At 52.4% G+C, this 14,487-nt stretch overlaps 1 protein-coding gene across 1 annotated transcript; it reads right to left on the reverse strand.

Moving 5' to 3' along the window:
- Window positions 1-837: 837 nt before the first annotated feature.
- Window positions 838-7,830, reverse strand: OSR1 (odd-skipped related transcription factor 1). Its single transcript, XM_012475107.3, is given in 5 exon segments — window positions 838-1,486; window positions 1,488-1,576; window positions 1,578-1,689; window positions 2,462-3,158; window positions 7,636-7,830. Coding segments are annotated over 4 exon segments (1,002 nt in total). The 5' UTR covers window positions 3,127-3,158; window positions 7,636-7,830; the 3' UTR covers window positions 838-1,350.
- Between the last annotated feature and the right edge of the window lie 6,657 nt (window positions 7,831-14,487).

Here is a 14,487-nt window from a genome sequence, read left to right on the forward strand (position 1 = left end):
GAGCCCCGGCGGCCCGACTTCTAAATATCGGAAAACTAGACACCCCAGGGAAGGTTCAGCTTATGGAGGAAGGACTCGAATTTCTCCTCCTAAGCGTCCCGTGCCTCCCAGGGCGCCCGCCCCCGCCATTCCTGACAAGGCTTTACATTTGCAGGGAATCTTCGGGGGTGTAGAGCCGCGATCCTAGGAGAGGACAAATCCCAAGCAGAGAATTGTGTCTGAGGGATCCTAAGGGAGGGAGTGATTTTGGTTTGGGGTTCCGGGGAGGCAGCAGTGATTGCGTATTTGCAGCCCAGTGTTGGGACCCGGGGAACGGGAAACAATACAGCTCTGAGGCTCTGTGAGGGTGGTTCTTTCCCACCCCAAAGCCAGAGGCCAGGAGGGAGGCCTTCGGTTAAGGTGGGGAACGACATTCTCTTCTCTTGTTGCACCCTAAGCGACCTCAGCACCCAGAGACGCTGGGATTTCTCACGGCCGGTGTTCTGCTTTCAGGCTTAGGTTCTTCGTAAACTCACAGCCCTTTAGAGGTGAGGAGTGGGAAGGCTGAGACCCTACCCCGGAGTTGGAGGAGGAAAGTAAGAAAATACGTGGTGGGGCAGAGGCAGTCCTACCCGGGAGAGAGGGCGTTTCTCCATCCATTTCAGCCCTGTCGTCCTAATAAGACAGGGTAGAAGGAGCGGGACACGCTGGCGTCCTGCAGAGAAACCTGGCCCTGTCAAAGAGAGGACCCACCCGGTTTTCCCGCGTTTAGGAGGGAAATTACCCATCCTGCAATGCCTGTAAAATAACCGTTTATTTAATAGTTAAAAAAAAAAAACTCCAGTGATAAATGTCCGTTACCGATGGTCAGCATAAAGTGCCAATCGCAATATAGCGCCCGGCTCCTGGCTGGCTGCTCCCTCGTGGTGTCTAGGCGGCAGAGGCCAGGCCCCCTGCAGCCCCCAGGCCAGAGGTCCTCGCCCCGCTGTCTGAGTCCCGGAGCCCGGTTGAGCCGCAAGAGCTGGGAGGAGGCGCTCCTGGCCCCGCGGTTCCCGGGGCAGACGGCTGAAGTAGATACCGGGATTACATTTTTGCAGCCTCCGGGGTGGGGGCAAGGGAGGGAGGAGGAGGTGGGAGGTGCCAGTGCGAAGGACTTCGTTGCTTCTCCCTTCTCCCCTCACTCTCTGCAGAGTTACAAGCTTATATGGTCAAAGACAAAAATAAAAATGAAAACGTATAAAATAACAATAGAAAAAGTAATACTTCTGGGAGAGGCGCCGCTGCAGCTCCACGGAGCTTTCGTTCTTTTTTTAATGCAGTTTCCCTTCCGCCACGTGAGTATCGCCTTTTGGCCAAGAGTTTAGCCGCGTCCTAGGGGAGCAGCCGGGTCGGTCTGGGTCTAGGCCCCGGGCGGGGCTCTGAAGTGCCGCGTGCGCCAGGGACCCAGGGGACAATGTTGGAGAGGTGGAAGGTCATGAACGAGCGCCTCTCCCCTGCCCGCCAGAGTTAGGCTTCTGGTCCCTCTGGAGGAGAGGGCCGCTGGGCCCAGGGTCCTTGTGACCCAGAGGCTCTATTTAGCATTTGATCTTGGAGGTTTTGAGCTCCTTCACCTGTGAGTGTAGCGTCTTGTGGACAGCGAGAGTCCTGGACTGGCAGAATCCTTTCCCACACTCTTGACACTTGAAGGGCTTCTCTTTGGAGTGAATATATCTGAGGGCAGAAACAGAGTTCATCCTTGCAAAATGATGCAATATTATAAACAATTGCCCAAGATCCCCTCCCACTGCTATGGGGCACTTGCCCTCAAAGGAAGAGGGCATTGTCGGGTACCAAGTGTGGATGGGACAAAATGTTGATTGGGGATGGAGTGGGGAGGAGAAGGAGATGCTTTAGCAAAGTCTGATCCTTACACAGGTTCAGTTACCCGCCTTCCTGGTGGGCAGGAGGGGCAAGCTTGGCCTCCTTATAAGGCCTGGGTCAACACTGAAGATGAGTTAAGGGAGCTGGAGTCAGACAATTTGCTTGACCTGCACTGTCCAAGATGGTGATAAGCATACACTAGCATGTGTGCTTATTAAATACTTATTAAATTACTTAAAATTAAATAAAACTAGTTTCTCAGGTGCACTATTACATTTCAAGTACTTAACTGTCACATATGTCACATGTTACATTTCCTTCACCGCAAAACCTTCTATTGGACAGCCCTGAGGATGGAGGAAGTGGGGCGGACGAAGCTATGTGCTTGTCTGGAGCTCACGGAGACCTCACTTAATCTTGGGTCCTATTTATTCCCACATTTCCTGAACCCATGCTCCAAAACCTATCACTGGGTCTCCTAGGCTTTCCTTCTTGATTTTAAAGAATTTCCTGAACCTCCAGAGGCTTGGAGCCAGTACGGGGTCTCAAGAATCTCGTTAGGGAGGAAGATGGTGAGACCAGAGGCAGAGAGCTCTCTCTTGGGCCACCCGCGTTGCCGCACCTGTGGTCCCGAAGGTGGTCTTGCCTCCGGAAGGCTTTGTGGCAGATGTCGCAGGTGTAGGGCCGCTCATCGGTGTGCGTCCGCTCATGGATAAGTAGGTTGTAGGACTTGGTGAAGTGGCGGCCACAGAACTTGCAGACGAACTCCTTCTTGGTCTTGGAAGGCAGACGTCCCCTTGTGGGTTTCTTTTCTGGAGACAGCTTGGTCACATCGAGGAGGGCGCCTAGCCCACCCGCAGGGGAGCCTGGGCCCTCCCCGCGGCCAAGCTTGGCCGGATCTTCTTGCGTTGCGGCCAAGGCCAGGTTGGCGAAATCAAAGCGCGGCTTGGTCTTGAGCGCTGGAACGCTGCTTCCAGCGGTGATCTCGGGCTTGGGTTGAATAACATGAGGAAACCAGGGAAAGGCGGGCAGCTGGAAGCGCGCATCCACCAAACTGGACACGGTGCCTGGCACTTTGGAGAAAGAAGAGCGCGGCAAGTGCATGGCCGGGTAGCCCAGCGTCCACTGATGCAGGTGCACAGCGTGCAACGCACTGAAACCATACAGGTTGGGCAGATGGTCCGAGGGTACTGTGGGGAGGCCGTTCACTGCCTGAAGGAAGGAGTAGTTTGTGAGCTGCAGGGAAGGGTGGATGGGCACTGGCGCCGGCAAGGTTTTGCTGCCCATTTTGGCGGTTGCAGTGGCTTTTCAATCCGGATCTGCAAAGAAAAGAAGGCAAGGGCATGGGGAGGAATAAAGAAGTTCAGGGTGGGTGGCCTTCCTTCTGAATTCCAGCCCAGCCACACCCTCTCCTCACACCCTCTCCTCACACCCAGCGCAAGAGCTGAGAGTCTAAGACCCCGCTCTCAAATCCCAGAGAGTCTAAGACCCCACCCTCACAAAGAGGGTGGGAATATAAGATGCAGGGGAGCCCTCTTTTCAGAACGCTCGCTGGTCTGAGGGCTTTCTCCAAATGGCCTCTGGCAGTCATGCAACTTAACGGAGAGAAGGGCCTACTGTATACTGTATACAAGACACTGAGAAAGGCACAGGCACAGAGAAATTGGCCAGTCCTGTACAAACTGACAGCCAGGTAAGCCTGAGTCAACACAGAATCACAATCTCCTGCAAAGATAACAGGAGCTGGGGAACACATTTACACATTTATTTGCAGATAAACACAGAAATGCACATGTAGATTCGCACATTTTGAGGCAAAATTGACAAGGTGCAAAGACTGGTCCAACCAGTGTTTTATAGCATAAAACTGGCTTTAAAACACACACACACACACACACACACACACATGATCACATTGCACCCATCAAGAGCCTGACAAACAACACACATACACATGCACACAAATACATGCACCTCCTGGCTCCCATTTGCTAAGATCTTCTGGCTGACCTTCTATTTGGCTTTCAGAAGCCCTGTCATCTTTCTCCTCAAATCTCTCAGCTTTGACTTTAAATCTGCTTCCCTACCTTAATATAAGTGAAACCTGTTGGCTCCACTCTCCCTGCAGCTGCTTGAGGACTGACTCCCTGCCCTGCCCTGCCTTGGCCCTTGGGGACCACTTTGCTTTCAAGGAGGGTGCTGATACCCATTGTTTGTGCAGTCACAAATAAGGGGGCTTTAGTGTCCTGACTCCTCTAAATAAAAGGGGAGCTGGGTCTTTGGGTTGTCAGCATGTTCTTGTGTGTGGTGAGCCGTGGGCAGGTGGCTATGCCTATGGGAAAGAGCAAGAGCCAGGCCTCCATTCTTGTGGTCTATGTACCTCCAACTGCAAGGTCAGGGAGCTTGAGCAGGACCAGAGGAAAGCCGCTCTGAAGTGACCAGGGGCTGGCATCTCCAGACCTCCTTGACCATGATCTCCAGCCTTCATGGAACCATCTGTGCTCTGCAAAAAGGCCTTTCATCTCTACCCTCCTAGACACGCATAACTCAGATGTGTCCAATGGAGGAAACAACAGGGTGAGCAAAGTCTAAATTGTCAGGGATCCTTGGGAAGCCCAAGCATTGAGCTCCTGGCTCTTAGCTTGGGGGTCCTTAAGAAGTCATTGTCACAACAGGGTCCTTGGGACTCCCTTCTCTTGTCCAGCCTCAATCCCCTGCTGTTGACTTCTTCCTTTACGTTTCATTACTCTCCTCTTTCTAGGTCCTTTGCTCTAACATGGAGTAATTCCCCTTCCCTGGGATGCATTGGCCTCTGCCCTGCTCCCTAGTTCAGCGTGTCTCTTCTCCCCAGGTTGAGCTGACCCTCAGCCCAGGGCAAGGCCCAGGCATAGAATCCTCTGCCTTTCGCTGCAGTGAGGCTTTCAAAGCCTGGCTCTGTCCAAAGATGTGCAGTGCCTTTTCCCAGGAGGAATGAGGAAATGTTGACCCAGGAAACCTTTTCTCCTGGAAGCTGGCAAGAGGGTCACTGGCTGTGTGGTGGGACCTAAGGAAAGAGGGCTTCCTAGGAAGAAGGTGTAAAAACACCATGAGCTGGCAGCGATTCACCTGCACAGTTTAAATTAGCACTTGGATAAAAACTGCTGCAATGAACTCAGCCTCAGGGCGAGAGAAGGCTGAGCAACCTGGCCTCCGAAGCAGAGTGCTGGCCCCGCTGGCAGCCCGTGGCTTCAGCAACAGTCATCTCTATTGCGCCAAGCCCAGGTCGTGCCCGAGACAAACAGACTATCCCAGAGCTTGGTCACAAAAAAAAGTAAAATTCAAACTGAGCCAAAGAGGAAGTTGGGACCCTTTTGGGTTGGGGAAGGGAAAGGAGGAGAAGACTTGCTAATTTCAAAGGTCAGCCTAGACTTAGGCGAGATGAGCACTCTTTGAATTGCTGTCACCTCTTCTTCCCTTCCAAGTGCTGGAAATCAGATCCTTATCTGCAGGTCCCAGGAGCCCGCTGGGCGCTGCGGAGGCCTCCTCCTGCTGCTCTCGGTGCTTGGCCTATCCAAGGCCAAGCCAGCGGCCGTGGCTGTGCGACTCTGGGCTGCACAGGGGCCCGAACCCGCTCCTTGCCTGGGTGGGAGAAACCACCAACCTCGCTAGGCCTTTCCTCGCCTTCTCCCTAGGAGCCGAGACCGGAGCAGTCTTGGGCATCTTAGTGGGTGCTGGGAAGGGGGAATGCTTGCAGCTATAATGGTTCCTGGGAGCCAACCTTTCCGGGCTATCTGCCCGATCTTGTTTTCCCCAACACTACATTTATTTTCTGCCGCGGCCCAGCCCGTTCCTTGTTTTCTGAAGCATTCTGAAGCCAGAGCTCCCCAGGCTCCCGCCAACTACTTTCTCGGGACGAAATTCGTTCGAAACGTGGCTCTTTACACTAATATCAAGATTGGGCCGAAAGCACGATCCGGTTTCAGCAGGTCGGCTAAGAGAAAAACTCAGTCTCACCCTAGCCTCTCCAGCCAGAAATGATGAGCGAACTCCCGGCCCCTCCGGCTCTGGTTTCCCAGACCCCCGGAACCCCAGGGCGAATGCTTTCGATCTTTAAACATAGGATGGAAAACCCTTCCCCAGGCCAGGCACTCATTCCTCAAACATCTCGGGCCTTGGAACCTGGGAGGAAAGAGTAAAGGGACCCGACCACGCACAGCAGACGCAATTCACCCTCAGGATCCCGGGTCCCTGCGCAGGGCGGGCACTCGCGTCCCTCGCGCGGTGGAGCGCCAATCCCGGGTCTGCCGCCAGTCCTATACCAGGCATTAATGAAGTGTGCAGTCTATTAAAGTGGTTTATTCGGGGCTAATTGAGCGTGAGCAAGTTAACTGCTTGCATTAATGAGGACGGGAGCGAACTCCACGAGCTTGCGCCTGGGGGAGCCCAGCAGCAACCCAAGAAAATCAGCCTTGACATGGAATCTCCAATTGAGTGGTGACAGGCGTCTGGACCTCCAGGAAGAGGACTGACCGGCACCGGATACTTCTGTAGCATTCTCTCAACAAACGAGATCTAACAAACCCATCGGCGAGGTGGCCGTTCGACTGAACTTAAATGTCCGAGGCGTCCTCGGCGATCCATTCCCCAATCTTAATAAAACAGCAATTAACTCGAGGAGCCTGCGATGGAACATCTACCCACCGCCGGTCGCTGCTAATCTCCTCCAGCCCTTCTCTTCCCTTGGGGGCTGTGAACCTGGGACACCTAGCCTTGCACGTGGTTTTGTTCTCCAGAGCCAATGCGCAGCTCTTAGCCTGGGTGAAATTTACCAAATTATGGCAACAAAGAAACCCTCGCGGCTACTTTACACATGGAGAGCCCAACCCGCTACTGCCTGAGCTGCTGAAAAAGGACTGGACGAGGTTTTCCATTTGTATCAGAGAAATTTCGGAGGAGAAATTAGTTCAACAGGCAGCCCCTCGCCCCTTTCCCTCTTCTTTCTCTCCTGACGACTGGTCTAGGGGACAGTCAGGGGAGTAACAGAACCTTTCCAATCCCCAGCCCTGAGACACTGCGGCTCCATAATTTCCACTAGTGCTGTATGTGGGTCTCGAATTGGAAAGCAGTGCTTGCGCACCACTGGCATTGCCTCCCAGCACCAGGACAATCAAGGGTTCTGCTCCAGGCCTTGACGACACAGAGCAATCGTCCCACAGAGACTATCCCTAAGTCAGAACGCGAGTGCGAGGTGGGGATCAGACTCGTGGCCCTGCGCTCTAGGGTCTAGTCGGCCTCACACCAGAGCGCAACTCCTCAAAAGACAAACCAACGAAAGCACTACCGGGCTGGGGCATGCACCTGTCTCTGGCGCGGTAGACTGCGGCTGTGGCCATTCACTCCCTCTCTCTTCCTTCTTCGTCAGCCAAGGCGTCAGCCAGAGCTGGGAGCGCGTCTCGGGAAAGTTTGTGCCCGCTGAAGTTGCTCTGGTTTCTTAAAGGGGGCTCACAGATGGACTTCCAAAGTCCGTGGGCACCTCGCCCGGGATTCCGCGGAGCCAGGCGGGCTGGAGGCAGTAATGGAGACCCGCCCCCTCAATCCCCGTAGGTCAGAGGCCGAGGACCCCGCGTGGGAAGTCCTGAGCCAGCACCCCCAACCACCCTGATCTCACTTTCACAAAAGTTCTGCAGCATTCGTTTGGCAAAGAGCTTCCTTCGGGGGTACGGAGAGAGAGGAGGCACCCGCCGCGCAGTGATAAGAAACCTAGGAGTCCTGCCCGCATTCGCCTTGCTGAGCCCTGGCGCCCAGGACTGCAGTTACCTTGTTCCGCAGAGGTCCCGGGGCTGAGCACGTCTCTGGGGCTTTAGCTGGAGGGGACTGGGGAAGCCGGAGGCGATGGAGCCCACAGGCGCGCCGGGATCTCTAGCGTCCCGACTCCTCTCCTACCGAAGGGACTCCAAGCGCCGGACACGCGGGAGCGAGCGCTCAGCAACCCCGGGTCCTGCCCGCCGGGGATGGTGAGCCTCGCTCGCTGCTCCCTCGCTGGGTCTGAACCAGGAGCAGCTGGGAACGTGCCGGGGAGAGGCCGAGCTCCGACTCACTCATCCCTTAGCACCGAGCCGCCTACTTATTTTAATCCACCACCCTCCCTCCTCCACCCCCCCTCCTCCACCACCCCCCACCCCCGCCCCTTGCCTCAGGATTCCTCCCCTCCCTTCCCTGCCCCCCAACCCTGCCCTGCGCCTGCGCAATGAAAGACAAAGTTTTGCTGACCCGGGCAGCCGGCTTTGGCAGCTGCGCTCGCTTGGACCCGGTCTCTCCCGACCTGCATCCCCTCCTCTCCAGGCCTGTGCGACCCCTTCTGCCTTTTTAGGTCCAGAAAAGCACGTTTGGCGCGCTAGATGAAACGGTTTCTAGCAGATGAGAGCGGGCTGGCACCGCACGTTTCGAGGTCCTATACTTGGGCTCCTAGGACACAGCCCATGTTCTCTGGGAGGAGGGAAGGAGGGGCAAGAGCTCTGTGCGCCGGGATCCCCACACCGCGGCTTGGGTTTCAACGCACTTTGGCGCCTGACAGAGTCGCCTTTCCTCCTAGAATCTCTTTCCAGAGGCGGCAGACCCCAAGTGTGGAGCAGCTCCTGGATATCCAAGGGTGCTCGGGGCCAGGGCGGTAACCCAGGCAGCGCTGGTTAATTTCTAGTTCGAAAGGACCAGGTTCACCGAAACAAGCGAGCTGTAACATCCGAGTGCGTATGGCTCAACCCAGACCCTACGTTCTGGAATCCAGTAGAAAGATCACAGAGTAGGGAAAGGAGGTCAGGAAAGTTATTTTCCTGGGGCCCAGAACTCTCGGAGATTTCACCCCAATGCAGGGTTGCACTCTCGACTCACGTATGCCGCACTGGCAAGCCAGGCGGGCTGCAAAGTTGTCAGTTCCAGGGCCTCTGAGTCAAGGAGCTGTTTCAGGAGTTTTGAATCAGAAGGAATCAGAGTTCTGGACATTAAAAATTCTATCTTCATTGCCTAGGCCTTATGGAAGGTACCAGCACCCCCTTGACTACTCATTTCCAAAAGATGACCTCTGGCTGACCCCAGCCCAGTGTCTCCCTGATGCCTTTCTGGAATGCCCTTCTAGGTCTTGGGTTTGGCACTGGAGGAGCCACTGGTTTCCAGGGACTTGAGCGGGTCCAGATCACACAACTTCCGTCCCTGCCTTTGCCCCAGAGTTGCTGCTGAGTGACTCTTGGAGCTGGATCCTAGCTTCTGTGGATCTCTAAGTATTGGTACTGCTATCCCGAGGAGCTTCTGGTATCTCTAGCTTTGGTTTGCAAAGCCAATCTGATTTTCTTGGGAGATGAAGAAGGTTGTAATACCTGACCTAGGGAGATGGTAATGGAGACCTCCTCCCCCAAAAGCATAGTTGAAAGAGGGTTTCCTTATATTCCCCAGGCCTTTAGAAAAGAATCTAGCCTCCAATCTCTGGGTAAGTTTGTCTTGTTTGAAGAGGAGTAAGACAGGGTGCAATCTTTGCTCCAGGAACAGCTCTCACCCAGTGCCCCAAGTAAGTGCAGAAGTAAGAGATTCACATAAGTTTGTTTGTCCATGCTCCTGGAATCTTAGCAGTTGCTAGAATGCAGTGACATTCTTGCCAGAGTGAGAACCCTTGGAGCAAAAGGGAACTGAGATCACACCACCTTCCTAGAGCTTCCAGAACAGCAAGCTTCAAGAGCAAGGAAAGGCCTGGAGGGAAAGTCTACACAGGGCAATGCTGAACTTTTCTGGCTTCCACCTTGGGCACAGAGAGTGTGCTTGTACCAGCCTCAGGCTCTCCAAATAAGCAAAGCTTGGAGAAACTCCATTACCAGAGGTAAAAGTTAAGAAGAAAAAAAAAATGTCCACACAACAGGGCCTCTGGCTGTCCAGATCACTTAAGAACATTGGCTGGTCATTCAGGTAGGATGGAACCTCCTGGAGTATAAATGACCAATCTCCCTCTGTGCACCCCTTACAGCTCAACTGTGCTGCTTTTATGTTTCTAGTAGTCTTTCTCTTCTAAAACAGGGCCCTTGGCCAATATGCCTCAGGACTTCCAGAAAGCTCCAAGTAGTAGGATCCTTTAAGATCAGGAGTACTTTCTCTCCAAGAAAGCTCCAAGTAAGCTCCAAGTAGTGATCCCCCTACTACTTGGAGCTTTCTTGGAAAGTATTCCTGATCTTAAAGAAGAAACATGCAACCAAGTTTCTTTCACCGCTGCTTTGCCAGATTATCTTGAAAACTGATCCTGACTCAGGTCTCTAGAACTCAGTGGATGTAGAGCAGGTCAGAAGCAAGGTTGCTGTTGGTCCCCCAGGCTGTGCCTCCTAGAAAAATCATGGCCACCTTTGCCTGGACCTGGTCAGCAGGGCCAGAACAGGACAAGGCCAGAGCATATCTGAGCCCCGGCAACGAGGGCCCTCCACCAGGGCTCACCTGTTTCAGAAGCCTGGCTTCAGAGAGGAGCCTTGTAGGTCTCTGACAATGCACAATCTCAGAAAGCCAGGATAACGAAATTCAAGAATTGCTAGGAGCTGAAAAGTCCTCTATCGCACTCTGAGCTCCCAAGGGGGTGACCCGCAAACCCTGGCCTCGATCGCCGCAGGAGGCCAACCAGAGTCAGGGTTCCCTCTGGGCGGGGCAGTCAGAAGGAAGCCCACAAAGCTAAGGTCCCTTATTGCCGCTCATTGCTGAGGTATCCCCTCCCCCGCCTATTTAAGAGAAATTGATCACATCCAGCAGGTCCTGGGTCCCAGCGCCGTGCGCCGACTGTTGCTTGGATGGATTGACAAAGACAGGACCCAGGACACCTGAGGGCAACAAGGGTCCTTTTTTAGCGAGGTCAGATTTGTTTAGGACTCACGAGGACGTCACTTTTCGAATTTGGTAAACGTCCTCGGTAGTTAGGACCCAACAGTTTTGCCCTCCTGGAAACCCAGTGAAGGTGATAAAACTCCCATCTCATTACTGGGAGTCCAGCGCACTCCGTCACCGCGGCTGCAGCCTCTGGTAGCTCAGAGCCTGAGGACTCCAGCCGGCGACTAGAGCGGGCGCGAACTCCGCGGCGGCTCTTTCTGGCTCTCTGGCTCACTACCTTCGGGACGGAACCGCGAGCGCCCAAGTGGTCCCAGTCTCGGCTGGTTCCGGGCAGCCTAGAAGAAGGGTCCCCACGGTAGAGACCAGGCCTCCAGCTCTCCGTCCCGCGCTCCGCCCCACGTCCCGCCAGTAGGTGTAAAGTCCGTCCAGGGAGCGATCCCCGGGTCTGCCCGGGCCTCCGGGCTATGGACCGCGCTGAATTCAGTATCGCAGCAAGCTTTACTGCCGCCTTTTCCTGGCCACGTCTGAGGTGGTGACGGCCGCTGCTCACCTCTCCACGCCAACCCCAGCCCCTCTCTCGATTCCTGCTCATTGAGAAAGAAAGCGTCCCAGCCTGTCTTCGGAGTGAAAATTGAGCAGCTTCCAGAAAATTAACTAGAATGTGGTCTATATTGCTTTGAGGTGTTTTGGATTAAAAATATATATATATATATCAACCCCACCTCTCCGCGTCCCATAGCCTAAAACAAACAAACAAAAAACTCATTCTTTCAAATGGAGTTTGCTCACTCAGCACTCGCGAAGTTTTGCTTCCAACGCAACTACTTCCTGCAACTACTTTGCAGACAATTGGGGGTCTGCTCCTTAGAAACCCCCTTACGCATGTACAGAGCTTTCAAATAACCTGGAGATTTAGGCGTCCCTCTGTATTCATTTAGTTGATGGATAGTAATGGCTCAATAGTTCCTCTGGAACCATTACGGTCAATCAGGTCAAAATCCTGCTTGGGGGTGGAAAAGATTTTTAAGCACGGGAGGTAGGTAGCAGGACTCCTGCGCACATTTGTTCAGGTAACACCCCTGATAACATAATGCAATCCAGGGTCCTTAAGAGAACAGATGCCAGGTGAACGCAAGAGCGGGTGTTTTTTTGTTGTGACAGCGACAGACAAGTTACAGTATCAAAACTGAAAGGGAAAGTGAACTGTTTTTCCAGGCAATTCCCGTTTGGTAAGTTCTTTACGAGCACACAAATATCACTCTCTTTTCACCTTAATAAATGTAACAATACATACATACATATATATATATATATCTACCTTTGGTTTGTAAAAATATCTGAAACGAAGCACAAATAGGAGCATGGAATTACATGGGTTTTGGGCATGCTACCATCGGGAAAATGGAATGACGATAATGTCTTCTGTAGGGAAGATCAAATGTGAAATGTGTGTAAAAGACGGGGTGGGTTTTTTGCCTTTTACGCAAATTTGAGTTGTCAGATTATTTTAGACACATCCAGATCTATGTACTAAGGTGACCGAACTTTTCCTTTTTCCGAGGCGTAAATAAGTGCGTTAGAAACAAGGCAGTGTCTCATCAGCCGGGGATGCTGGAGAACAGTAGTTTGAACGGAATAGTGGATCGTTAGGGTGGAACCCCGCTGACAGAACCACCTACTTGCACCCGCGGCGCGGGGTCCTGCCGGGCTGCACCGGCAGCGGACGGCGCTGGAGGAAGGAGCGTTAGCGGTAATTAAACATTTCCAGACACCGGCGCGTTATTATCTGCAGAGCGATTTCCGGCGACGGGACTCGGAGAGAGTCCGGCTGGAGGTTTCGAGATTCTGGGACGCAATCCTAAAGAAAACGTGCCCCCTGCTGGCGAGCCAGCCACATCTCGGGGCCCCTTCCTGGAAAACTCGCAAACCCACAGTATTCTTATTTCACTTTGCCCAAGAGTATTTTAGTTCTACAATTTTTCTTTTCTCAATTACGAAGTTTGCTGTTACTCATTTAAAAGTACGCACAGGCTTACCCTTCCAAAGAGCAAACGGATGAGGATTTCTTTCTCGCCATGGGGTTTCTGTTTCCCTGCCCCAAACCAGACGTCGCTGCTCTCAGATGGATGAGGGTGTTTGTTTGTTTGTTTGTTTGTTTGTTTGTTTGTAAATAATCCGAAATTCCTAGCAACTATCTGCCGCCGTTCCCTTCTGGTCCTGGGAAGATGATTTGCAAAGATCTACTGGGACCCCTTCCTGCATTTGCGAGCTGGATCCTCTTGTCCCTCCCGGCACACCCGGAGGTGAGAAGGGCCCCCTCCCGGGTGCCTCTCTCCCCAGCCCCTTGTAGGTCTGCACTCCCTGCTTCGGATCGCAATTCCTGGCTTTCTGAAGAAGCACGGGAAGAAAGAGAGGGAGTCTGTTTCCGTGAGTCAATTTCCCTGAAACATGTGAGGTTTCCTCTCCTCTCCTTCCTCCCAGACCATTAGATTTCAGTTCCTTTGCTGCTTCCTTTTTTCAGATTTCCGTACAGAATATTGGAGTAGACTCTCTCTTCCTTATCATAACTCCAGGTTTTCAGATAGAGACCTGAAGAGAGAAATCCTAAGAATGTACCTGTTAACAAGCTCTTCGGTCAATTCTGTGTCTACAGAGGACTATGCCACATTGCATAGACCGAGTTTCTAAAGTGTCAGGTCCACTTATTGGAGCAAAATACCCAGAGAAAACAAGGAAAGGAAGGGCAAAGAGAAAGACAGTTTCCCTATCTGCTCCAAGCTCTTAAGGAGGAAGGCTGTCTCCTCCTGCTTCCCATCACTCACTTTTTTCCTCTGAGGTAGGATCTCCCACTTCCCTACCCTGAGCTTGCAGCAAGGGGTGGAAAGGGAGTGGACCCAACTTAGACATTCCAAAGAATTACTACATTCACCAACCCTCCCTAAGTAATGTGAAGTGGGCTGTGCCTCATGTAATACATGAGTAGAATTACCCACTGAATAGAAGGAGGCCAGGTGCTTCTTCCTCCTTAGTGTTTATACCAGGGGACTTCCTGACTTCAGACTGTCACCCTGAAGAGGTTCTGAGGCCCCAAGGCAGTGGCCCAACTAGAAGGGATGCTATGGCCCCCTAGTAACTTGAAAGGCATCCTACTGGATGCAGCTTTAATACCTGATGTTCCTCTACCAACTGCAACTTAAACTTAAGCCTCAGCTTTGGGGAGATGAGAGGGATGGCAGGATAGCGGGATGACAGATCAGAATTGAGAATGTTCCATAAAGGGAATAAATACAGCAAACTGGGAGGGGACCACCCTATCTGCTAAAAAAAAATCTCTCTCCTTCTCCGATTTCTAGGAAGTTAAACTCAGGAGGAGGAGTCATATTTGGGCATCCGAATTATATCACAATGTAGTGGAGATTCTGCACAGAGCAGAAAGCCACAATCCCTTATTTTAGCCACTCTCAAAAAACACATATCCTTCCTCCATGGTCTAAGCTGGAAGTGGGGGGACACTTGAAATTCCAGTTCCCACCATAACTCTCTTCCTAGGTGACTCCAGGCAAATGAATTTGCTGGTCATATCTCCAATTCCCTACATGAGAACCTTTCCATGGAAAAGAAAAGCATTTGCTGAAACACTTTAAGTAGATGCAAAACACACAAAAAAAGAAAATATATATTAGCATATGACTTTTCACTTCAAAATGACCAATGGTTGGGTTCTTTTAGTATATTTAGGTATTTGCTTTCATATCACATGTCCACAATAAAGAAATGAAGAGAAAAAACTTAAAACTAAAGTATTATAATCTATCTATTCCA

The sequence above is a fragment of the Aotus nancymaae genome, unplaced genomic scaffold, assembly GCF_030222135.1.
Source record: "Aotus nancymaae isolate 86718 unplaced genomic scaffold, 86718_ANA_hifiasm-v0.15.2.pri h1tg000057l, whole genome shotgun sequence".
Classification (NCBI taxonomy): Eukaryota; Metazoa; Chordata; class Mammalia; order Primates; family Aotidae; genus Aotus; species Aotus nancymaae.